Raw genomic sequence first — 26,317 nt, 5'->3', positions numbered from 1 at the left:
CAGGCCAAAGTGTCAGAGGGCCGAGTCTCTCTGAGGCCAAGGAGAAAACTCTGCTCTGTGGCAGCGGGCAGCTGACAGCTGGCATACTTTGCTTGGAACAGCATCACATTGTCCCTGCTTCCGTCTACACACATTGTTCTCCTTGCTGTGTCCAAATCTGTTCCGTCCCCTTTCTGTAAGGACATCAGCTGTGTTGGATTAGGCTCCACTTATTCCAACAAGTCCTTACCTTGACCGATGACTATAGTCCTGTTTCCAAATAAGGACCTAATCTCGGGTACCGGAAGCCATGTGATTCCAACAGGGGACACAAACCAATTTAAAGCAACCATGCTTCTGGAGTTCCACAAAGCAGGGGCCCTTCCTGCATTGACAGGCGACCTTCAGGCACTCAGTGGGAAGACACCAGGATTGATGCCCATTGACTATGCTAATTGTGTTTTCAGTGGAAAGCTCACTCTAGACTTGAAGTGTAAGTATCCCAAGCTGGATTTAGAGACGTGTGTGAGTTACTGGGCCTTCCCTACGTAAGCTGCTACTGCCCTGAGGCCTGCTGTTGGCGATGCTTTTATTGACGTCCATATAAATGTGATTACAAGACTCTATTCTTTCTTACCTGACATCTTCACCAGGTTTATTTGCTTTGCTGTGCAGTATTCAGATGCATGAATGTGCACACACATTTGAACTGTTGGACCTTGATAAACCTTAGGTTCTTCCAGACTTTGGACTTTTATGAGTAACGCAATGAGCACTTTTTGCATGGAGCATGTGTCGGTCCTCTCAGCTTGCTTTTTCCCAAGGGTAGAACTGTGAGCATAGAGTTGTAGATGTTCCCCAGCCCCAAGACTCTTCTTTGGGTCGCATATGAACTCCTCTGGCTAGACACCCACATCACAGCAAGATACAGCCCTCCCTTTCAGCCACTCCGGTGGGACATGGCTGGGCTCTGTGGCCTGCTGCAGATGAAATGACTGTAGATTAGTTTGTGGAAAAAACTTGACGGACATATGGGCCCATTTCCCCACGGGCTTTGCTCTTGCATAGCGGTTGTAATTCTTCATGCATTCACATGTGCATCATTTGTTACCTTGGACAGAAATGTTTCCTTCCCATCTGTGTTTTACCCTTATCATCTTAATAGTACTTCTTGACATAGTATACATGCTCATAATTTTAATGAAATATGTCATTATTTTTCTATTAGTAATTTTTGCATTATGAGAAATCTTTCTGTATATTTTGCATTTCTGTCAATGCTATTGTGTTATGAACTTGATTCTCCTTGACCACCAAATGCTACATTGCTGCTTTCTGTCCTCATGCCAGGCATGTATCTAGTCAATCACTTCTTGCCACTGTGTCCTATGATGCACATGTCCCTGCTCCGTTCACACCAGACATACAGTTTCCCTTGTGACCCTGCCTCCATAAACCAGTGTCTTTTTATGAATCCACTGTACAGGTGGCAATAGGATGCTCAACCCAGCCAACCCATAAGCATTTGAAAACCTTCATCTCTATGATTGATGACATCTTAATACAGAAGCCCAGGCTCCCACAATCCACCACCTACCTCACCCTTTGCAGCGTTTCTCCTGAGTGTACCTGACTCTAGACATGTAAGAAGCCAAGAGACTGGTTTCCAGCTATTAGCCAGCATCAAAGATACCTGAGAAGCCAAGATGCCCACACCTTGGAAGTTGCACTTAGCAGGTCTAAGCTGTCCCTGGAGCGCCACTGGCTCTATCCCTAAGGCCTATGAAAGGGATGCTCACTAGCTAAAGAAGAGGTCAGGGGACACACTGTGGGCACCCTGACAAGGTGGGTGGCAGGCACCTGTCCTTCCCCACCCTGCTTCCATTCCAGAAGACCCTAGATTTTCTGGAATTGCCTGTGTGACTACATTTTGGGGGAGCGGTAGCCCCATTCCCATCCAGGAGGCACCTGTGATGTCTCTAACCTAGACATAGTGTCCTATTTCCTGGCTACCTCCAGTCAGGACAGAGTGGAGAATGCTGTCTGCACAAAGACAGGTAGACAGAAGTCTGCTGGGCAGTTTTGGGAGTATTTTGTTTGCCAGACACAAGAGATCTACAGAAAAATTAGTCACTCGCCTCCATCAAGATACTATCATGTAGCCGGGCGATGGTGGCGCACGCCTTTAATCCCAGCACTCGGGAGGCAGAGGCAGGTGGATCTCTGTGAGTTCGAGACCAGCCTCGTCTACAAAGCTAGCTCCAGGACAGGCTCCAAAGCCACAGAGAAACCCTGTCTCGAAAAAAAAAAAGAAGATACTATCATGTGTACAATGCCTGGAACAATGACAATCCAAAATTCAGAGAGTGACAGATGATGACAGTGCAAGGAACTTGGGTCCTTGGTAACATCTTTGACCTGCACTAGCCAATTCTGGGACCATCTGCCTCTAGCCTTATAAAGAGATACTGAGTTTTCATCATTTCAGTAGCCTTGGTCATGATGTTTAATGACAACAACAGAAAAGCAACTAATACAGTGGTTACCCATATGTCCATGTGTGTGAGTATGTATATAAATGTTCGTGAATATTCACATGGGCTCAAGTATGTGTATGCACATGCATATGTGATTATGTGTAGATGTGTGTGAATGCATGTATCTTGTGTTTGCACACACATGTTTATGCTCCTTGCATTGTGTGCATGCACACTAGCATGTGTGTGTGTATGTGTGTGTGTGTTTGTGTCATTTGTACTCAGGAGGTAGAATCAAGAGAATTTGAAGTTCTCAGTCACCTTTGGCTACATAGTAACTTCAAAGTCATCCTGGGATGCATGAGACCTTGTTTGAAAAACAATAAATCAGGATGATCTCACCTGTGAGATGGGACTTGGAAATGTTGGCTCTGATCAGATCATCTCAGATTTCCAATTTCAAATCCTGACTAGGGACATTCAACTAGTAAAACCACTGTAAATACACCCCCAAAAAATCCTCTAAGTAGAAAGTGGACACAAAGCCCTAGCTCTAACCAAAAAAAAAAAACTGTTTGCTATGGATACCTATGGAGATGGGGAAAGCCAGTTTTCTCCAATGAAGGTCGCTGGACATATTGATAACACTCCAGGGCAGACCCTGTGCCCAGGAGGATTTATCTAGCCGATCCAAAATGGATTCCATTGTGTGCGTGTGCATGTGTGTGTTTTCCTTAGTGTGTACATGAGTGTATGTGTGTGTTTTCATTGTCTGTGTGCGTGTATTCATGCGTGCGTGTAGTGTGTGTGTGTGTGTGTGTGTGTGTATATGATTCTTGTGTTGTTTTGGTAACTTTTTATCTTTGAGCCCCACCTCCCTTTGGCTTTCTGCGGTGAAAGAGGCTTCACAGGCCTACAGCATCCTGCTTCTGGGAATTCTGACTCGAGGACCATGGACAGAAACCAAAGGCTCCATGTCCTAGCAACAGAGGGCAAATGGCCAAGACCCAGCTCAATGACACTCCACCCAAGTGAGGGAGCCAGCCATGGGAAGAGGAGGGCACCATTGCAGGTAGATCCCTTGAGGGGACCACAGACTCCACAGTGTAGGCCCTGAAGCACACCCAATGTGCCTAAGGGGAAAAAAAAACCTCTTTGAGTCAGATAGCAGCCACAGGGTTCCCTGAGCAGAGCAAAGACAAAGGCCTTGCATTTCCAAAGAGTCCCTGAGTTTTTAAATACAGGATGTGGAGTTGACTCTGGGCCAAGTAGACCAGCTGTCAGACAAGGGCCACAGGAAGTACAGGGACTTCATGAAATAAGCATGGCTGACTAACGGTGGTGCTTGGTGAGGCCAGACATAAGGAAAGCAGAAGAGGCATGGCAGGGACAAAGGGACACCTGCTGAAGCTGACAGGAAAGTAAAAGGAGGTGGCCTCCCAAGGGCTGAGAGACAGCCATACAGAAGGACAACTGTATGTCATATTTCTGTCCAGGCTCCTACAGCGGATTCCTACTGATGGGTCCATGAATAGAAAATAAAAGTACTAGACCCCAAGAGGTTCCCATGCCAATTAGTCCCATTAGGAGTAAGGAGAAGAACCCCCAAGGTTAGGCCATAGAGAATAACTGGCTGTAATCTGGGAGTGCATGGGGGACAGGGTTTTGTCTAGTGTGGTGGTTGACCAGATGTCACTGAGTATTGAATAGATAAGCAAAGTATATATGCTCATGATGGAGTGATACAATCTTGAGAAGAAAGTCTTCCGGCACATATGACATGTGTAAACTAAGGATGCTGTGCTAAGTAGGGGAAGACAGTGATGAAGGAAAAAAATGACACGATTCCACTAAAATGAGGCAGTCAAAATCCGAGACGGAAAGTGGAGGGATGACTTCCCGCTGGGTGGAGGGGGATGGGGAAACTTTGTCTGATAGGTTTTCCTTGGAGCAGATCAAAACTCAAGTGAGAAGCATCGTTTGCAGAGGTGTGTGTGTGTGTACAGCCTGGGAGGTCCGGGTCCCCTTCCCTCTGTCCTTCTCAGCACCCGCAAAGCCTAGCTCCACAGAGTAGGTTGGTCATGCCCTTTTAGGGATACTCAGAGGGTTATGAGGGTCCTTCAGGGTCTGGGCCCAGCACAGCTCTGAACAAGCTCAGCCCCTGGAGTGGAGAATCCTCATCCCATCGAGCTCGGAGGCTATTCTGTGCACACGGGATGGCCTCTTGGGAGCAGAAGGGCGTGCTGGCCCAACTGCTCAGAGCTGGAATCAGGGTAATCCTACTGAAGCCCCCCCCCCACTCCTGCACTAACCCCTCTTCTGGTGCCAAGAAGGGATTAGAGAAGAGGACAGAGGATTAGAGGGGGGCATTTGCTTACTGCCTCTCCCTCTGAACAGCAAAGCCTCAATCATCTGAGGCTGCCCTGCTGCTAGCTGCAGCTGGAGGCGGAGCCTTTTAACTTGGGATCTGCCAACAGGGAGAACGCTTGGATGCCCAGGGATCCAGGTGGCAGCTAGCACACTTACAGCAAGGGCTCGGTCTTCCCCTTGGCTGTTCCCAGTGGAAGCATCATGCCAAGATGTCCCATGCTGCCCTCCAACCACAACCAGGGCCACTATGGACAGCGGTCGGCAGCCTGGACCTTCCTGAGGAAGATGATGATCCTCCTGTGCCTGCTTCTTTTGGACACCTCCCTGACAGCTGTGAGGGGCCAGACCAGAATTCCTCCAGAAACGTGAGCCTGAGTCCGATCTTACCCCTAAGACCCTTTTCATGACCTCCTGCCTCTGACCAATTGTCCTACCTCTGAGAGACCCTTTCCTTCCTGCCTCTATCCTCCTCAGATCCTTACTGATTTTGGAGCCTACCTGCCCTTGCCTCCTGTCTTTGTGTGGTTGATGTCAAGGCTAGATGAGGGTGTAGGCTTCCAGCTGGGAGGATAGCTACAAGAGAGGGTGGGATTGGACTACCATGGTTCTAGAAGTGGCCCCTGAGGACTCATTGGATGATCCGTGCTTACACACTAAGAAAGGGTAAAGCCACTGTCGATGGACAGCCAGGATGGTGCCTCCAAACAGCAGGGTCTTATCTAGGAACTCAGTTAGGATGGGTTCCAATGGCCTCATTTTTTCTATACCTCTCTGCCTCCTTCAGGTCCTTGATTCTACGCCCCACCATGGCACCCATCATTTGCATCTGATACAATCTCTCTGGGTGTTTCTTCTTTAGTCTGGAACATTCCAGATACTAAGGGGAACTGAGCATCCTAGACTAACTCTTCACAGTTCACACCTGAGCACAACCGCTAGAGCCTGAGCTCCCAGGACAGGGGCCCAGGCAAGCAGTGTTTCTGCTTTGGGAAGATTGGGCTTCCACGACACCCGGTGACCCCTCCTTGCTCTGCTCAGCACTGTGCCAATGCTGCCTTCATCTCAGACAGTCCCTTGGTGATGGAGGTAATACCATTCTCCAGTCACACAGACCCAAAGATGAAAGTGCTGGAATCCATGCTGCTGAGCCAGCCTGGTGTTTGAGACATCCCCTGCAGCCTTGCATAAGCCCAGCAGTCTTTATCTCAGAAGGCAAGTTCCAGGAAGGCAGGGGGCCAAGAAAAGACTGGCATCCAGGCAGGCTGTCCACACAGAAACCTCGGGAGCAGCATAGGATAGCCACCCACACAAAGTCCTGCTGCTGCTTGCCTGTCCCAAGAGGACAGAGATCTGCCACCCACTCTCCTCCCTCTCTCACCAGGTCCCTTGCAGTCCTCTGCCTCTGTCCTGTTGACCCTCCCATTCAGCCTCAGCCATGGCCACTTGCCCTCTGCATCTGCCCTACACAAGGGTGCCAAAAGTCAACTGCTCACTGATCCTGGAGACTGTGACACCCACACCTTGTCGCTTAGGATGCTCCCCTTTTCTCTTGATACCCCCACACCTTGATTCCTGGAGCACAATGACTGGCTTCCCATGGGCTTCTGAGTGACTTTCTGCCAACTTCAAGAGAACCTTCACATTGGATGCCCCTGAAACATGGATGCCCCACTGCCTGTCATCACAGATCAACTTAAACTACACACTTTCCTTGCTAAGAGTCCATTCGCTCTGTGTCTCAGTCCTTTTCTTGTCCTAATTAGCTCTACCTGGTCTCTTACCTACCAGACCCCACACTCAATGCCTATGCCCACTTATTCCTGAGCATCATGGGAGCTCATCAAGTGTGCAGTGTTTCTGTGACCCCTAAAGTTATTGGGTGTGCAACTGACCCAATGACACTTGCTACCTTGTCTCAGAAGGCTGACGTTCAACAAAGCCCAAGAGACATGCATCACCTTCCTCTCTTCTTGATTCGCTCAGGCCACCTTCCTTACAGTCTCAGCAACAGTCAGCAAGTCAAGCTGGAGGTCTTGAAGTCATTCCCACTTCTCCAAGCTCTCTACTTAAAATTCTTTTCCAGATCTCACCACGCTAACCTCCATCCCACTATAGATGCCGAATTCAGATTCTGCTTCCTCGGCTTCTCCCCTCCCCATCATCACCATCCTCCTCCAAAAGAGTACCACTCTACCCCATGGGAAGGGCATGTCCCTAAGAGTGTGTGGCTGCTATGGAGATAGTGTGACATGCAGTCAGACCTCAGGATGCTGCTGACCTTAAAGGAGTCATACTTATTCTGGTTGCATGGCCCTGACAGGACCTGAAGTCTACCTTCTAGGGAGGAAGGAGGGGTCAGGGCCCAGACCAGGTTGCCCTTCTAACCTGCCCTACTCCAGACAGGTACTTGGAGTCATTCTGCCCTGCCCTCACCATCTGAGGGTTCAACAGGTCAGTGTCCTATAGCCTTGAGTAGACATAGTAACGAACTGATCATTGAAATGTCCAAGTTGTCTCAGGAAGTGCCACACTGGTTCAGGGTTGTTCCCCTCTAGTCTGGACCTGCACAGACTCCCTCCTCCTTCCCTTCTCACTGGAAAGTCCTTGAGACCATGGGGTTAGAATCCACTTTAAGCCCATCAGCTCTGGGATCCACTGAAGCCAGGCAGAGTGTGTGTACCACAGCCAGAGTTTCCCACCCTGGCCAGGCTGCGGTTTCGGAGGGGGGGCTGGATAGGAGCTGGCCTATTTTACTTCTGTCGCTGTGATAAACACTCGGACAAAAACAACTCAGAGTAGAGAGTTCACAATTCAAGTTCACAATTCCAGGCTCCAGTCCACCACAGCAGGGAAGGTAGCAGAACCCGAACGGAGATGATAACATCACGTCCGTAGTTAAGAACGGAGAGAAGTTGAGTGCACACAGGCTTCCTTGCTTGCTCACTTGTGCTCGGCTCAATTCTCTGGTTCTATTCGGTTCAGGGCTGGTGCCAAGGAAATGATGCCACCACAGTGGGCTGGGTCTTCCCAGACCAAATAATTAAGACAGTCCCTCGACAGACACACCCACAGCCCAACCTAATACAGACAGTCCCTGGTTGAGACTCTCTTCCTGGGTGGCTCTAGGCTGGTGACAGAGCAAACAAAGCTAACCATCACAGGAATGCTGGTGTGTGTGTGTGTGTGTGTGTGTGTGTGTGTGTGTGTGTGTTCGTGCATGTGGATGTCTATGGGTTACAAGTGTGTCTGTGTATGAGATGCCTGCTTTGCATGTACATGATGTGACCATCACCTTTGAGGATCTGACTCCCGATCATAGTGAGAACATGCACTTAGGATTTCCCGTCCTGCAGAGTGAAGCTGTGGGCCGATACCTTCGGCAGGAATCTGTACGACATGGTGACCAGATACTCAGGCTCGCTGTTGCTGCAGAAGGTCAGTGACCTCTCCCAGGGAGTTCCAGCATGGTCACAGGGCCCCTTCCCACAGAGGGATAGAACTTCCAATGTTAGAGCTGTAAGGGGCCTCAGAGATCATCTCTGTCAATCTCACCATATTCAGATGGGGCCCCGGGAGGCTCCATTCCTAAGGCATCGTGTAGACAGTGAGCTCAAGAGCATTCTGTCAGTTCGCATCTTGGGAAGCCAAGAAAGAGATTAGACCTGCACGAGTTTATTGGGTGGGCAGTGGAGGCTTGGTGTGGATGCCTGGGGAGGAGCCAGAGAGCAGATCAGAGCGTGGGGGCTGAGAGCAGAAGGAGCAGCAGACAGCCCAGCAGTGCCAGCTGCAAGCGGCAGCTGTCAGTTTCCTCTCTGAAGGCAAAGCAGTTCCAGTGGACCCCAGCAGCCAGGCTGTGCCCGGGTATCCAGCATCCCATGCACCCTGACAAGATGAGCCCATGCCCTGTTCCCAGCAGAAGTGGGCCTGACAGAAGGTCAACCCTGGCATCTTTTTCTGGGACCTGACTCCCTGGACATGCTCTCAGGGTCTTGCCTTCTCTCAGCACCATAACCCAAGAGTGATGGAAGGCTTTAATTCAAATTACAGCAACCCAAGAGGCAGCCTCTCCATGTTGCAACTGATGGATGCCTCTGCTTTTATGCTAGCCCTGAGCACCTGCCACCCTCCCTCACCCCCTTTGTGCTGCAGAAGGTGGGAGGGGCCAGGGTAGACCCTGGGGGCTCTCCCAGCCTTAAGACTACAGGACCCCTCTCAACACCCCATCCTGTTGTGAACAACAGCTTGTTTGGTTTTCCTGTTTGAACCCTGCAGCCCCAGGTGAGGAAGACAATGAGGGATTGTGTAGTCCTTGGGGCTGAAAGTGTTCTCTAGAGTCTATGCATGCTACAGCTCTGTCGAAAGCTCTAGATGCATCCCATCTTACAGAAGATGACGCCGGGTACCTTGCCTAAGATCACAGGGACAGCAAGTTACAGGGGTTGGCCAAGAGTCACTGGTGACTCATTGAGGATTGTCCCTGGGCAGACAGGAATTTGAAGCCAGTTCTTAGGCTCCCCTAGGCTCACCAGCCTCACTCTTGGAACTCCTGCCCTGGGTCATCAGTAGGATGTAGGTCCAACACAGAAGGTGATGCTCTTGGGAGCTGGGCAAAGGTGAATGGACACCAAGCCTGCTTCTCGGCCTCACAGCAGGTGTCAGGGAAGCTGTGGCTCACAAAGAGTGAGGACAGGGACTCTGGTACTCTGTCTCCCGCAGGGTCCTAGCTGCCCAGCTCACTGGCTCTGGCTGGTGTCAAGTTTAATTCCTACCCAAGTATCAGTCAGCTCCCATTGGGGATAGTAACTTCCTTGTGTCTGGAGTCCTGAACAGGGGACCTCTGAGGACAGGCCGTTTGAGACTGTGATTAGGACATCATGGGGTGGGTACATGGAGAGCTGGTAAGGTCTTAGAGCAAGGACGGCCCTGGTGCACTCAGGCCCATGTCTTTCTCCTTTGCCCTGCCCAGAAGTACAAGGATGCAGAAGCCAGTCTGAAGATCGAAGAGGTGGATGGCTTAGAGCTGGTGAAGAAGTTCTCGGAGGACATGGAGACCATGCTTAGGAGGAAAGTCGAGGCCGTGAAGGTACCGCTGCCCATCCCCAGCACTGGCCTTTCGGACCCTCTCACTGACTGTAGATGGGCCTCTCCTGGCTGGGTGGAGTGCAGACTGTGTTATACTAAACCAGGTCACCGCAGGTGTCGGGATAGGCATGTCACCAAGGCTGTTTCCAGCCAGGCTTTGTAGACATTCAGGAATGTGGTCTCCTGAGATTCTCGGAGCATGTAGGAACCACAGAGGGTGGGTCCTCGTGGCTGAAAGGGCAAAAGAAGAAAGCAGAGGGTTGGAGAGGCAAGAGAAGGGCAGAGAGCTGGGGTGGAGTGGCGGAGGAGAGCAGCTGATGGTGACGGTCATGTCCCTCCCTCAGAGCCTGGTGGAGGCCGCTGAGGAGGCCGACCTGAATCATGAGTACAATGCTTCTCTGGTGGTAAGTCCTCTTGGGAGTGGATGCCAGGCTGGCTGGCTCTGCCCCACCCCCACGGCAGCCGGAACAGCAGCTGTTCAGGGAGCTGAGCAACAGCTACTCAATCTAAGTCCCTGCACCATGCTGTGCCCTGGCTTTGTCAGTGAGGTCTTCACACCAGCTGCTGAGGCTCCCAGAGACGGCATGGAGTCAACATGTGGGGTGGGCCAGCGAGCACTGCGAAGTGGACAGGAGAGGGGAGGTTCAGCAGGGATGGCTCTGATAAGGGTACTTGGGAAGCTGAGGTATAAACAAGTGTCTCTGAGCTGAGAGATCCTGGAAGGCACAGGAAGAAGGAAGCTCAGGGCGGATGAGGACACAATGATACAAACCCTCTGGGAAGTCCACTGAGAGAGGCCAGGGCCAAGATCCTGGATGCTGGGTGCCATGGCTGCCCTCCATTACTGTGGTAAACACCATGGCCAAAAGCAACTCGTGGAGGAAAGGGTTTATTAAGCTTACACATCACAACCACAGTCCATCACAGCATGAGGCCAAGATAGGAAATCGAGGCAGCAATCTGGAGGCAGAAACTGAAGCAGATCGGGGGAGGAAAAGTTCTTATTGTGGTTTTCCCTCATTTTGCTCAATTTGCTTTTTTATGCAACCATTCGCCATCTTCCCAGGGGCAGCACTGACCACGGTGGACTTGGCTCTCTTCCTAGGGGCGGCACTGCCCACGGTGGACTTGGCCCTGGGGTGGCACTGCCCACAAGGGACTCGGCCCTCCATAGCAATCATCAGTAGAGGGCACAGACTTGCCTCCAGGCCAATTTGATGGAGGCATTTTCTCAATTTAGGATCCCTCTTCCAAAATGGCCCAATCTTGTACTTGTGGGTTGGAGTCGGGGAGGGACATAGCTGGAACTGAGCTCACAAAGCCAATATTGACCAGAGGGCGGCAAGATGGAGATGGGAGGGGTCTTTGGCCACCGTTCTAGAGGGAACCAAAGTGTGGGGCTTGTGGTGTGGGGGGCAGGAAAGAAAGTGGTCTGATTATGGCCTCTTGGGTCACAGCCTTCCTGCCCTGGGGGGAGGAGACAGCAGGGCTTAGGCCCCCTGGCAGGGCAGGGCCCCAGATGCTCCTCCTTGAATTAGCTGGGCCTCCAGGACCCTCACCCCATGGAAGAAACTGATGGTACTGACATGGTCTTTTGTCTCCATCTGGCTCTTGAGTCTCAGTTTGTCTGTCAGTCTGTCTCTCTCTGACTTGCGACTTTCCCATAGTAAGCCAAGTGGAGAATCAAAGCAACGATTGAGCTGATTTGACCTCACCCACCAGGAGCCCTCAGATCCAACTATCTTGATGTGTGCTGTGACCTCACTGCCCCATCTTTGCTTGAGTTTTCCACCAAGTGCAGCATAACCGGGCACCACCAGCCCTTGCTGCCTAGCCTGGCCTTACGCTCAGTTCCTCTGGCCCTTGAAGATCCCCTCCCTCCTTTTCTCTTTCCTTCTCCCTCTTTGTGCCTGGGCTGCCTCTTCTGGACCTGCCCCCTCTCTCCCCAGTTTAACTACTACAACTCGGTGCTTATCAATGAGAAGGACGAGAATGGCAACTACGTGGAGCTGGGAGCCGAGTTTCTTCTTGAACCCGATGCTCACTTCAGCAACCAGAGGGTGAACGTCTCCCTGAGCAGCGTGCAGCTACCTACCAACGTGTACAACAAAGGTGGCCATGTCCTCACCATCGGGTAGTCTAGGGGACAGGACAGGGGCCCTGGGGGGCTTAAATAGTTTGTGTCAATTTTCCCAAGAAGTCCTATAGGGCGTTAGCTGTCTCTCTAATCTTCTTGATAGGGTGAGAATGGAGATTATTCTACACATGCATGGAGTTTTCTGTTTTCTGTTGCTTTGACAAAACACCCGAAGCTGAATAACTTAGGCGAGGTTTCCCTAGCTCAAGGTCTGGGAAGCTGAGTCCGGCCAGCACCACACTGCTTTGGTGAGGTCCCCAGCTGCATCCTACTCTGGTAGAAGGTGTCACGATAGGGATCTGTGTAAGGGGATCTGTGCAACCACCCAAAAAGTTAGAGAGTGGGAAAGCCGGTCTCTTCCACAGAAACTCTTTCAAGGGAACTCACCAGAATCCATAGAATTGTAAAAGTTCTGCCCTGGGGTGATGATTCAATTATCCCCCCATACTCCATCCTCTCTCATATGTCAGTATTGACCACTGCACATTCAAACACAAACCCTGGGCGCACGCACACACACACACACACACACACACACACACACACACACACACACACAGGCTACATCCAAACCTCAGCTTGTGGGCTGGGAGAGAGATGATGCTTCTAGGTTAGGCAGCACGGGCTACATGTGAGCCTGATGCAGGTCTAAGGGAAGCAGGGGGAGCTTGCCCGGGTTTGCATGTGTAGCAGAAGACACGTGCATCTAATGTCACGGCCTCTGAAGTTCCCTCCATGATTTCACTCTCAGACCCAGACATCTTAAATGGAGTCTACATGTCCGAGGCCTTGAACCCTGTGTTTGTGGAGAACTTCCAGAGAGATCCCACACTGACCTGGCAGTATTTTGGCAGTTCAACTGGGTTCTTCAGGATCTATCCAGGTAAGGACACTAGGCAGCATCTCTGCCGCCTCTGCACTTGTTCTCTGAGAACACAGTATGAAGACTCAAGGGCCCTCATAGCCAAGGCGTTTTTAACCCACGCTTGGCCGTCTTACAACCTGCTATGACGTAGTCAGTGGGAGCTGAGTGACCTCCTGTCCTGGGAAAGCCTGCGAACAATGTCACAGAGGACCCTGCAATCCCTCACCTTAAGGGATCTTCCGAGTTGGAGAGCAGAGAACACCGCCCTCATACAAAATGGGAAAAGTTCTCTTAGTTCCACAGAAACAGGAAAGGGGTGGGGAGCGACTCCCTGGAAAGGCGTTTGCTGCACAATCATAAGGACCTGGGTTCACATCCTTAGAACCTATATGCATGGTGCACACCTGTAATCCCAGCACTGCAGGGCTGGAGACAGGGGATCCTGGGAAATCACTGGGCACCCACTCTGGTGGAATTGGTAAGCTCCACGGATTCAGTGAAGACTATGTCTCAAATAATAAGGTGGAGGGCAACAGGAAGACACACGCTGTTGATCTTTTGCCTCCACAAGTGCACGCACTGGTGCTAGCCCCCATATACATACGTTCACAAATATCACACACACACACACACACACACACACACACACACATACATACTCACACCCCATATACCAAAAAAAAGGGAATAGAAAATCCCCCACCAACCACAGTGTTTGTGGGTCTTTTCTGGTTTCTTGCCACTTAGAAAAATTCACCTCTACATCTCATGTTTCTATGTCCAGAAAGATGTTCAGTGTCACCTCGTCTGGCCAGACCCTGAAATGATAAAAATGGACCTCTTTTTGTCTCTAGGATGGGAAGTCAACCCCTCTCACAGGGTGCAAAGAGCAAGTGTATCTCCCGTCACTCCCAAACTCCCTGTTGTCTTTGTCAGACATTCTCAGTTAGCTGCGGGATTCCACTTCAATGTCTAGGTTCATTTAACCATCTCCGATACAGAGACCCCCAGAGTAAAAATCCTGTGAAGAGCTCTCTGCGTCCATTTCTAATGGATTTGTTTTTCTCGTTGAGCCTCAGGAGTTCTCTGTATATTCTGAGTATTATTTCATATTGGCTTAATGATTTACAAATATTTCCTCCCATTTTGTGGGTTGCTCTTTTAATTTGTTGATATTGTCTTGTAGTCTTTTAATAGATAGCGTTTAAATTATCCCACCTTTCTTTTATTGTCTATGCCTTTGGTACCGTGGCCAAGAAATAGTTGGCAACTCTGGTGTCATGGGAATTTTCCACTATGTGTTCTAGTAAGAATTTTGCAGTTGTGAGTCTTATGCTTAAGCTTTTGCTCATTTTGAGCTACTTTTGTGTATTGTGCTAGGAAGGGCTCAGCTTCTTTCTCTCCCATGTGGCTGCCCAGTTTTCTATTTGTTTAAAGACTGCCGTTTGCTCTCCGCCGGCCAACAATGATTTGATCATGACGTGAGGGTTTCTTTCCCGCGTCTCTCATCTATTTCACGGGTCCCTGTGTCATTGTGTGCGTGAATAGCACCATTTTGATTGCCATAGCCTTGCGTGTTAGAATCGGAAGAGGTGACTCGCCAGAGTGTCACTCACTTGTGCATCGCTGTGACAGAACGCCCGTGCACACAGTACATGGGAGGAAATGTGTGTTTCGATCCATGGCTTCAGAGGGTCTCGGTCCTCTGCGGAAGGAAGGTAAAACAGTGGCCAGGGTCCTGCACCTTACAGCAGACCTGTAGCAGAAAAAGTGTCAGAACGGGGGCCAGACTATATGATTTTACGACTGTGTCCCCCGTACATGTATTGCCTGTGCACCACATAGCACGGTGCCCTTGGAGGCCAGAAGGGGGCGCTGGAATTCTTGGAACTAGAGTTACAAATGACTGCTGGTGCTGGGAACTGAACTTGGTCCTTTGTAAGAGCAGTAAAGCTCCAGGCCCCCAATAATTTATAGTTTTTATTATATACAAAGTTGTGGTGGAATATTTAACTGTATAAAGGTGTGTTATGTTTGTTTGTGCTGCATTTGTTTAACAATGTAAAAATGTGTGTTTAATTATAAAAAGATATGTTGCTATTTCACCTACCCTGCCTAAAGCACATGATAGGTCTAATAAAAAGCTGAATGGCCAATAGCTATGCGGGAAAGGGATAGGTGAGTCTGGCAGGCAGAAAGAATAAATAGGAGGAGAAATCGAGGTACATAAAAGAACAATAGGAAGAAGAACGAGAGGAGAGAACGAGGGAGATCACACCCAGAGTAAGAAACCAGGCAGATGCCAGCCGGCCAGATACCAGAAGCAGTGTAAGTAAGATATACAGAAGGAAAGAAAAGCCCCAAGGCAAAAGGTAGATAAAGAGAAACAGATTAATTTGTGCTTTAAAAAAAAAGCTAGCCTGAAATGAGCCCAAGCGGGGCCAAACATTCAAAACTAATAAGAAATCTCGGTGTCATGATTTCGGAGCTGGTACACAAAGTCTTCTGCTTCTTTTGTGATGCTCCTGAAAACTGAACCATTTTGGTAACTTCCTCTTCAGGTTGTTCATAGCAACTGCTCTTGCTTGCTATGTTGCTGAATTTGTTTATGAGGCCGAACGCCTGTCGTTTGGGGCTTCCCACGAATCAAGCCCACAGTGTGCAAGCGTAGTCTTCTCCCTTCCTCCCCTCACCTTTGCAGTTTTCTTTTTTAGCCTAATTGCTCTGACTAGAACTTCCAGTACTGGTTAAAACACAACTATTTTAAAACAACTCTGTTTGGACAACTAAGAGCGAGCGCTTTCAACCTTATGCTGTGGATTTTTCCACTGTGGCTTTTGCTATGTTGAAGTGATTTTCAGCTGTTGCTGGTTTGTAGACTCTTTTTGTCATGAGAGTGAGTTGGGTTTTGCCAAATTTGTTTTCTGCTTCATTTGGGACAAGCATGTTGTTTCTCTCCACGTTCTGTTAAGGTGATCTTTGATGTCTATCAGTTTTCACGGGTTAGGAAATCCTTACATTCTAGGAATAATGTATCACCCTTTTCATTTGCTGCTGAGTTTGCTTTGCTGGGCTTTGTTGAGGAACTGTGCATCAGTGTTCTTTGGGTATATTGTGCCTCGTGGACTAAGTTAAGAAGTAGTGTCTCCTCTTCAATTTTGTGGAAGATTTTGAGGATCTGGATGGAGTTTATAAGGATTTGGTACTGCTCATTGAGAGACCATTAGCATCTGGACTTCACTTTGCTGGGAGATTTTTACTTTTTGTTTCCATCTCCTTATTTTTATTTGTTTGATTGTTGTTTTCTGTGGTTTTAAAAAATATTTTAAAGTATTTTTTTATTTATCTCCCCTGTTATCCTCTCCCGTGACCCCCACACTCCCAGTTTACTTAGGAGATCTTGTCTTTTTCACTTCCCTATGTAGATTCATGTATGTCTCTCTTTGTTGTCTAATTTCCCTGGGGTTGTGGCCTATAGGCTGGTTTTCCTTGCTTTATGTTTAAAAGAAATGACATGAATGAATAGATGAGTGAACGAATGAATGAATGAATGCATAGTATATTTGTCTTTCTGGGTATGGGTTACCTCACGCAATGTACTGTTCTCTAGATCCACCCATTTGCCCATAAATTTCAAGATGTCATTATTTTTTTCTGCTGTGTAGTACTCCCTTGTGTAAATGTGCCACATTTTCCTTATCCATTCTTCTGTTGAGAGGCATTTAGGTTGTTTCCAATTCTGACTGTGACAAACAATGCTGCTATGAACATAGCTGAGCACATGTCCTTGTGGTAAGATTGAGCAGCTTTTGGGTATATACCCAACAGTAGTATTGCTGGGGCTTGAGGTAGATTATTTCCTAATCTTCTGAGAAGATTTCCAAAGCAGCTGTACAAGTTTGCACTCCCATCAGCAAGGCAGAAGTGTTCCCCTTACCCCACAAGCTCTCCAGCATAAGTTGTCATCAGTGTTTAGATTGGGGCCATTCTTACAGGTGTAAGATGGAATCTCAGAGGTGTTTTGATTTGCACATCTCTGATGGCTAAGGATGTTGAGCTTTGCTTGTTTTGAGAAAGTTCTTGCCTAACTTTGAAGAATATTCCATTTCCCTTTGGCAGTTTCAGTGTTTCCGATTTTAAATTAAGACCTTTGATCCATTTTCAACTGACTTTTGTACAAGATGCTTTCATTGTTCTGCTGATGGATGTGCAGTTCTGCTGGCACCATTTGTTGAACAGGATCTTTTTTCCATTGCATGCTTTTGCCCCCTTTGAGAAAGATTAGGTGGTCATAGCGTTATCAGCATATTCCCAAGTCCTCTCTTTTGACTCATGGGTCTGCCTTACTATTTTTATGTGAGTACCAAGCTGTCTTTATCACTATACTTTGCATATGCCCTGTAGGGTAAGTTGAGGTCAGGCATTGTGATGCCTCCAGCTGTGTTCTTACTCAGGCTGGCTTCGGGTATGTGCAGTCTTTCATGATTCCGTGTGAATTTTTGGATTGTTTTTTCTGAATCTGTAAGATATGACATCAGAATTTGGATGTATCTTGCATTAAATATACGGATTAATTTTGGTTGAATAGCCATTTTCACAATATTAATTCTGTCAATCCAGGAGCATGGATGAACTGTCTATCATGTGCATCATTTTTTTTCTATTTCTTTTTCAATGCATTCATGTTTGTATAGTAGAGGTCTTTCACTTATTTTGTAAGGTTTATTTTTAGATACTTAATTTTGGAGCTGTTAATGAATGAATCAAATATTCTTTCTAATTTTTTTCTGAGAATTCATTGTTCATATATATGAAGGCTACTGGGTTTGCATGTATGTGTGTATGCATATATATATATTGATTTATATCCTGCAACTTTGATATAAATGTTTATTAGATCTCGGGTTTTCTAGTAGATTCTATAGTTTGTTAAGTATAAAATCATGTTGTCTACAAATAGGTACAGCTTGACTTCTTTCTTCCCTATTTCTATCCCTTTTATGCCTTTTTCTTGTCTACTTGCTATAGATAACCCTTAAAGTATATATGGAATAAGAGAGGGGAGAGTGGGTATTGCCTCATTCCTGATTTTAGAGGAAATACTCTCAGTTTGTCTCTGTTTAATATAATGTTGGCATATTTTGTTTCAAATATGCTTTATTGTTCAGAGGTGTGCTCCATTTATCCCTACGTCTCCAGGACTTTTATGATAAAGGCATGCTGAGGTTGAGCTTAGTCAATTAAGACAATTTTGTGGTTTCTGTCCTTAGTTTTGTTTGAATGGCGTATTGCATTTATTGATTTACGTGTGTTAAACCAGCCTTGCATCCCTGGGATGAGGGTCACTTGGTCGTGATGTATGATTTTTTTGATGTGTTTCTGAATTCCATTGGTGTCTGTCAGAGTGGCTCTTGTTTTATATCTAACTCTACTAATTTGGGCCTTTTATCTCTTTTTTTTTAATTTAAGTTGGTTAAGGGTTTCTCAATCTTGTTTATCCTTTTTTAAAAAAAAACTTCTTTGGGTGGTAACTTGGATTGATATTTTTTTTAAGTCTAATAAATTAAAAAAACCTTCTTTGGTTGTGTGACCTTCCACTGGAACATAGTTGACCCATCAGGAGATACAACATTAAAGAAAATAGGCTTTCCCTCTCCTGGTAGCTATCAATTGTAGGTGGAATTTTTCTGTGTCCCAGCAACTGCTTCTCAATAACCACAAAGAGACTTAATATTAATTATAAATGCTCGGCCGATGGCTCAGGCTTGTTACTTACAGCTCTTACAACTTAGATTAACCCATTTCTATTCATCTACATTCTGCCACGTGGTGTTACCTCTCTTTCATCTTGCACCTCTTGTTTCCTCTCTGTCTCACTGGTGTCTCCTCTGACTGCCCTTCTTCTTCCCAGTGTCCTTAGTCTGATTCTCCTGCCTAACCTTAGCCCATCCAGCTATTGGCCAGTCATCTTCTTTATTAAACTAATCACAGTGACATATATTTACATGGTGTAGAGGAATATTCCACAATCAATAGCTCCTTGGTTAGCCATGAGACTTCATGCCCATGCCCCCTCTCCATGCTTGGATTTGCCTCGCTTGTGTTTCTACAGGTCTCATCTGTTATGATTTCATGTGTACAACTGTCCTGATGTACCTGGAAAGCACTGTTTCCTGCAGTCATTCACTCCTGTCTCTTACAACCTTTCCACATGGTCTTCCACAATGATTCCTGAACCTCGGAAGGAGGGATTGTAATACAGATGTCCTATTTAGGGTGGATCATTCAGCAGTCCCTTGTTCTGTGCACCCTGGCCAGCTGTGGGCGTGTGTGTGTGTGTGTGTGTGTGTGTGTGTGTGTTAATCACCATCAACCGCAGAAGATGCTCCTCTGATGAGGGCTAAGAGATGCATTGAACTATTGATAGAATGGTAAGTCATTAGAAGTTAGTGCAATGCTATGTCCATTTAACAGAGTAATAGTAATAGGTTCTCCCTAAAGCTATGACCACTCTGCCACAGGCTCTTGACCCTAGTATTGGTGCCAGAAATTATTTTTTATTGATATTTATTGAGCTCTACATTTTTCTCTGTTCCCCTCCCTGCCTCTCCTCTCCCCCCTTCAATCCTCCCCCAAGGTCCCCATGCTCCCAATTTACTCAGGAGGTCTTGTCTTTTTCTACTTTCCATGTAGATTAGATCCATTTTTGTCTCTCTTAGGGTCCTCATTGTTGTCTAAGTTCTCTGGGATTGTAAATTGTGGGCTAGTTTTTCTTTGCTTTATGTATAAAAGCCACTTATAAGTGAGTACATATGATATTTGTCTTTCTGGATCTGGGTTACCTCACTCAATATGATGTTTTCTAGATCCATTCATTTGCCCACAAATTTCAAGATGTCATTATTTTTTTCTGCTGTGTAGTACTCCATTGTGTAAATGGACCACGTTTTCCTTATTGAGTCTTTGGTCAAGGGGCATTTGGGCTGTTTCCAGGTTTTGGCTATGACAATCAATGCTGTTATGAACATAGTTGAGCACACATCCTTGTGGCATAATTGAGCATCTTTTGGATATATACCCAAAAGTGGGCTTGCTGGGTCTTGAGGAAGGTTTTTCCTAATTTTCTGAGAAATCACTACACGGATATACAAAGGGGCTGTACCAATTTGTACTCCCATCAGCAATGCAGGAGTGTTCCCTTACCCCACAACCTCTCCAGTAGAAGTTGTCATCAGTGTTTTTTATCTTGGCCATCTTACAGGTGCTGTTTTGATTTGCGTTTCTCTGATTGCTGAGGATGTTGAGCATTTCCTTAAGTGTCTTTCAGCCATTATAAATTCTCTGTTGAGAGTTCTCTGTTAAGGTCGGTACTCCATTTTTTTATTGGTTTATTTGTTCTTATAATGACCAATTTCTTGAGTTCTTTGTATATTTTGGAGATCAGTCCTCTATCTGAGGTGGGATTGGTGAAGAGCTTTTCCTATTCTGTAGGTTGCCATTTTGTCTTGTTGACCACGTTCTTTACTTTATAGAAGCTTTTCGGTTTCAGGGGGTCCCATTTATTAATTGTTTCTCTCAGTGTCTGTGCTACTGAGGTTATATTTAGGAAGTGATCTCTGGTGCCAATGCTTTCAAGGGTATATTTTCCACTTTATCTTCTATGATGTTCAGTGTGGCTAGCTTTATGTTGAGGTCTTTGATCCATTTGGACTTGAGTTTTGTGCATGATGATAGATATGGGTCTATTTTCATTCTTCTACATGTTGATATCCAGTTATGCCAGCATCATTTGCTAAATATGCTTTCTTTTATCTATTTTTTTATTTTTTCTTCTTTGTCAAAAACCAGGTGTTTGTAGGAGTGTGGATTAATATCTGGGTCTTCGATTTGGTTCAATTGGTCCTCCTGTCTGTTCTTATGCCAGTACCAGGCTGTTTTCAGTACTGTAGCTCTATAATAGAGTTTGAAGTCAGAGATTGTGATGCCTCCAGAAGTTTATTTATTGTACAGGATTGTTTTGGCTATCCTGGGTGTTTTGCTTTTCTATGTGAAGTTGAGTACCGTTCTTTCAAGATCTGTGAAGAAGTTTGCTAGAATTTTGATGGGCATTGCATTGAATCTGTAGATTGCTTTTGGTAAGATTGCCATTTTTACTATGTTAATTCTGCCTACCCAAGAGCATGAGAGATATTTCCTCAGTGGTTGCTGCCTTAGACCTGCTCTGGTGAAGGTCGCTGGCTCAGACCTGTTTCCATATATGTCCCTGGACTGGGGGCCTGCTACACGGAGTTCCCCGACTTGGGCCTGGTCCACAAAGGTCTCTGGCTCCTCTCTACTCCCTCAGAGGTCCCAGACTCATGCCTGTATTGTTATTTTTAATCTTAGTCTTTTATATTGGAGTAAGTTGAAATCTCAAAGTAGTTTTAATTTGCATTTTTCTGAAAAGTAAGAATATAGAACATTTTTAAAATATGATTTCTCCATCATTTTTATTTCATCCTTTGAGAATTTTGTTTACTTTCATATCTAATTTTTATCAAGTAATTTATTTTCTTGATGTTTAACTTTTTAGTTCTTTGTATAGTCTAGATACTAATTTTTTGTCAGACATAATATCTGATATTTCTATCATCTACCTTTTCACATGAATAATAGTATCATTTATTTTTAGTTCCCTGAGGTCCCATTTATTAATTGTAGGTCTTAATTTCCTTGCTATCAGGATCCCATTCAAAAAGTCCTTTCCTCTCTGTACCTACAACATCAGTGTGTTTCATACTTTGGGATGGAATACATACAGCGTGCTAGGTTTTTTGTTGAGGTTTTTAATTTATCTGAAGTTGAGTTTTGTGCAGGGTAAAAGAGAAGAATCTACTTCTATTGTTCTACGTGTAGCTGTCTATTTTGATTGGCAATGTTTGTTGAAGATTCTCCAATGTGCATTTTTGGCCTCTTGTTCAAAAACCGGATAGTTGTAAGACTGTGGGCTTACATGTGGGTCCTCATTGATCAATGTGTCTATTTTTATGCCAGTACCACACTGTTTTTGCTGCTTTGCTACTTTGGCTCCGTACTATGACTTGAAACCTGGTCATATAGCTAACATGAATTCCTTCCAAAGTGCAGGACTCTCCTGAGCATTTCATACAACGCATATCTAGTAGCAACAAACTCCCTCCGTTATCATTTCTTTATCAGAGGATTGTCCTGATTTCTTGCTCACTTCCTACTTTTTAGTATTAATTGATATGTAACTGTGATAGTGTAATGTTTCCATACTTGTACACTTTTATAAATCAGCCCACTAACTTCTGGCCTCCTAATTCTGATATGAAATCTCCTAATTATCTTATTAATAAATCCATTCTTTCTTGTGTTTTAGCATCATTTCCATGTCTTTGATGCTGTGGTCATAGCATCTCTTAGAACTGGCCCTTCATGTTGATTCTACTTAAAATTGAGGGAGAGGTTTATATTTTTATACACCATCAAATGTTATATTTACACATTTATGTTTATATACTTCATCAAATTTGAGAAGTTTGGGATCAGTTTTTCTTCAGATAGTCCCCCTCTTTGTCTCTCTTCTCTTCCTGGAACTCCTCCAATGCATTGGTGGTCAGCCCAATGATGTTCCCCAGATCCCTTAGAGTCTCGATACCCATTGACAAACTGTTCTTTCTTCCCTCACACTCAATAATCTGTTGTTCTACGTTCACTTTCACTATTTTCTGTCTGCCAAAATATACCTTTCAGACTTTCCAGTCAGTTTTTCACTTTGGTTATAATATTTGCACCTCCAAAGTTTTTTTATTTCAATCTTTTCTTTGTTGATATATTCTTTTGTTCATATATTGTTGCTTGATATTCTCCATACCTTCCTTTGGTCCTTTCGATGTCTTGAAGACCTTTGAAAAGTCTTTGTCTGATATATCTGCCCTCCGGTGTTTTTCAGAGATAGTTTCTATCAATCTCCCCTGACCCCGCACACACACATACACATACCTTGAATGGGCCTTGCTTTCCTATTCCTTTGTATTCCGGGTGTTTTTGTTTTTCTTAATTGAAAGGTGAGCATTTGAATCTAATACTGTAACAATCCCAGAAGTCAGATTCCTTTATCCATAGTTTGCTATTTGTTTTGTCTTTTTTTTTTTTAAATTTTAAGCTGCCTGTGTATTGAAAGATCAGTCTGAGGTGTAGATTGAAGGCCTCAGATCTTTCTAATCACATGAAACACTTTACAATTCTCTTTATATATGTAGTTGTTTTAGAATGTTCTTCCTTTTAATGCATGGTTGCAAAAAGAGCAAAATATATTAGCGAGAAAGGAAATACCTGGTCTTAAAATTTCCTGGAAGTGACTTGGGTCAGGAGGAGGGACTCAGACCAAAGTGGGAAGCACAATGAAGAAGGCCAGCAGTCTTAATGCGTGCATCGCAATAATCAGATGCAGCAACGGGAGCCCGGATCTTCTATTTTCAGAAAGCAGGGTCTTGGGAGCCAAACCTGGCTCCTGTAAGCTGTGTATCAGCTGCTCTAAGAATACAAGCGCAGCTGCCTGCCGCAGGACTGACATGGGAGGTGGGCAGCCACTGCGCTAAGAGCTGAGACTGATAGACACTAACTACAATTTACCATCAAAGAATTCTCCCGCAAGTTGAAAGCCTTTAATAGACTCTAAAGTTCCAAAATAGTGATATCAGATATATTCAAACCATGCAATTATTGTCTAGGTGGGCAGGCCCCCAGAGCCTCCCACTCTGCCATCTTATCTTCCAGAATACTTTCTCTGCTCAATTGTTTTTAAAGTTTATAAAGCTGGCTTAGTATGTGTGCCTTTAGGAGTTGCTTTTTCGTTCAGTTTGACACCACCAGTTCTCTCTCTCTCTCTCTCTCTCTCTCTCTCTCTCTCTCTCTCTCTCTCTCTCCAGCCTGCTAGGCCAGCATTCCACTCCTGAACTCTGTCCCCACCCCGCGAATATTCTTATACATGTTTTGGTTTTACACATGATCTCAAGAGTTTCTCTTGAGTCTGTGTCTAAGAATAAATTTTCTAGGCCTTAAGATTTCTAGGTATTCAATTTTGGCAAGAAAATCACAAATTATTTTCCAAAACGCTTGTATCACTCGCATTCCCTCAAAGTAATGAGTCAGCTGTCCCACTGAGTCACGCTTTCTTTAACTGAGGATGGTTAAGCCTTGAAATCCTCTGTTAGTCTGCGCTGGCATCTCACTGTGGTCTGACGTCACATTTTCCTATCATGCAGTAAGAGTAGCCCCCTTCCATTCATTATTAACTGTATGTGTTGTCTCCCTGTGGAAGACATACTGCATGTTCCCACTCAACTCTTCGATTTCCTGCTGTTAGCCCATCTTTGCGTTCCTGATAATACCATGACTTGATTTTAGCAAATCCTTTCTTGCTTGCTACATTGGACCCGCTAATATTTTGTTTAGGACTTCTGCATCTATTTTTATGAGAAAAGTATTGTGTAAATTTCCTTTCTTGCCAGACATGGTGGCTCATACCTGTAATAGGGGCTTAGGCAAGAGAACTGTTACAAGGTGAAACCCAGTCTGATATACATAACGAGTTCCATTCCAGACAGAGAGAATTAACTGGGAGGGGTGTAATCCGAATACGTCGACATAAACATAAAAAGTAAGAACTAAAATGGATGAAATTTGAAACTAAGAAATAAAGAAAGACAAAGCATGATTCCAGAAGGGCTGGAGAGTAGCCCAGTGGAAGAGCATTTATCTAGCGTGCTCAGGATCTTGGATTCCACCCACAACGCTAAACAACAGCAGAGTTCCTGTAAAGACCAACCGAAAGACATAGAAACCACTTGGAAATTAATTTTTAATATGGAATACTATAAATAAAAACATTATCACATATACAGCAGACATTTAAAAGACAGTAATAGATACAAATGTATTAATCTGAGAACTCAGATAAAATAGATTTTGAATTTTAAAAAAGTATTTTATTAAATTTTCAAGACTAAATAGCAGGGCATGGTGGTGCACATATTTAATCCCAGCATTCCATAGGCAGAGGCAGGCAGAGTTCAAGGCCAGTCTAGTCTACATAATGAGATCTAGGTCAGTCTATACTGTGAGATCCTGTATTTAAAAAAAAAGAAATGAAATGAAAAAGCAGACTTATTAGTGTCACGTTAAACAGTGGTTCTGTATGTTTGAAAATGGCTGATTAGGCCTTCAAAAGGATGGCCATTTTGATCTTACTCAAATACTTCCAGAAACTAGAAAAGGAAAATTATTTCCCAATCTAGTCTAGGAAACTGGTAAAATTTTGAAAATCCAATAAGGACAATACAAGAAGTTATTATTTTAAAGAGACAGACTGACAGATACATACACAGAGATGATATAGAGAGATTAAGATTGAATATCAGTCTATAGTCCAGAGAGAGAGAGAGAGAGAGAGAGAGAGAGAGAGAGAGAGAGAGAGATTGAATATCAGTCTATAGTCCAGAGAGAGACAGAAAGATTGAGATTGAATATCAGTCTATAGTCCAGAGAGAGAGAGATATTGAGATTGAGGAATATCAGTCTATAGTCCAGAGAGAGAGAAAAATTGAGATTGAATATCAGTCTGTAGTCCAGAGAGAGAGAGAGAGATTGAGATTGAATATCAGTCTATAGTCCTGAGAGAGAGAGACTGATATTGAGATTGAGGAATATCAGTCTATAGTACAGAGAGAGAGAGATTGAATATCAGTCTCTAGACCAGGTCGATCTCACACTCTCGTAGCCAAAAGTGAGAAATGAGCTTAGGTTTCTTTTTAAAATGCATTATTTTATTACGCTTGTTTATTTGGCTGGCACACAAACGTCATGGCATGAGTGTGGAGGTCAGAGGACAGCTTGCAGTGTAGTAATATGAGCGGCGCGGCTGTGTTCCCAGCACCCCGGCCGCCTGCTCGGCTAGCTTATGCCCAAAATAACAACACACAAACTGTATTCATTTAAACTCTGCTTGGCCCATTAGCTCTAGCCCTTACTTGCTAATTCTGATATCCCGATCAACCCATCTCTAATAAACTGTGTAGCTCCGGTCTTACCGGGAAAGATTCAGCATGTCTGACCTGGCAGCTTGCTTCATCGTGCGCGTCTGCCCGGGAGAGCAGAGCATGGCGTCTCTCTGAGGCCTCTGCTCCTGAGAGGAGAGCTGTCAAGTCTGATCTCACTTCCTCTTCCTCCCAGCATTCTGTTCTGTTTACTCCTCCCACCTGTCTTCTAACCAATGAGGACCAAGCAGTTTCTTTTTATTTAACCAATGACCTTCCTCCATCATTGCAGGAGTCAGTTTTCTCGTTTGCCGTGTGGGCCCCAGGAATTGAACTCAGGTCATGAGCTTGACAGCATGCCCCTTTA

At 45.4% G+C, this 26,317-nt stretch overlaps 1 protein-coding gene across 3 annotated transcripts in view; it reads left to right on the top strand.

Moving 5' to 3' along the window:
- Positions 1 to 5,012: 5,012 nt before the first annotated feature.
- Cacna2d4 (calcium voltage-gated channel auxiliary subunit alpha2delta 4) overlaps positions 5,013 to 26,317 on the top strand; it is a 100,455-nt gene continuing 79,150 nt past the window's right edge. For 2 of the 3 annotated variants that reach the window (XM_075982984.1, XM_075982983.1), the window contains exons 1-6: positions 5,028 to 5,191; positions 8,180 to 8,261; positions 9,793 to 9,909; positions 10,253 to 10,312; positions 11,858 to 12,020; positions 12,797 to 12,928. In XM_075982984.1, coding sequence (XP_075839099.1) covers positions 5,028 to 5,191; positions 8,180 to 8,261; positions 9,793 to 9,909; positions 10,253 to 10,312; positions 11,858 to 12,020; positions 12,797 to 12,928 — 718 coding nt within the window. Of the gene's footprint in view, positions 5,192 to 8,179; positions 8,262 to 9,792; positions 9,910 to 10,252; positions 10,313 to 11,857; positions 12,021 to 12,796; positions 12,929 to 26,317 lie in introns of all 3 variants that reach the window. The other variant, XM_075982982.1, reaches the window with a different exon arrangement.

This window comes from Microtus pennsylvanicus, chromosome 8, assembly GCF_037038515.1.
Source record: "Microtus pennsylvanicus isolate mMicPen1 chromosome 8, mMicPen1.hap1, whole genome shotgun sequence".
Taxonomy (NCBI): Eukaryota; Metazoa; Chordata; class Mammalia; order Rodentia; family Cricetidae; genus Microtus; species Microtus pennsylvanicus.
The sequence above is the reverse complement of the archived record's forward strand: the minus strand, read 5'-3'. Positions and strand labels throughout refer to the sequence as shown.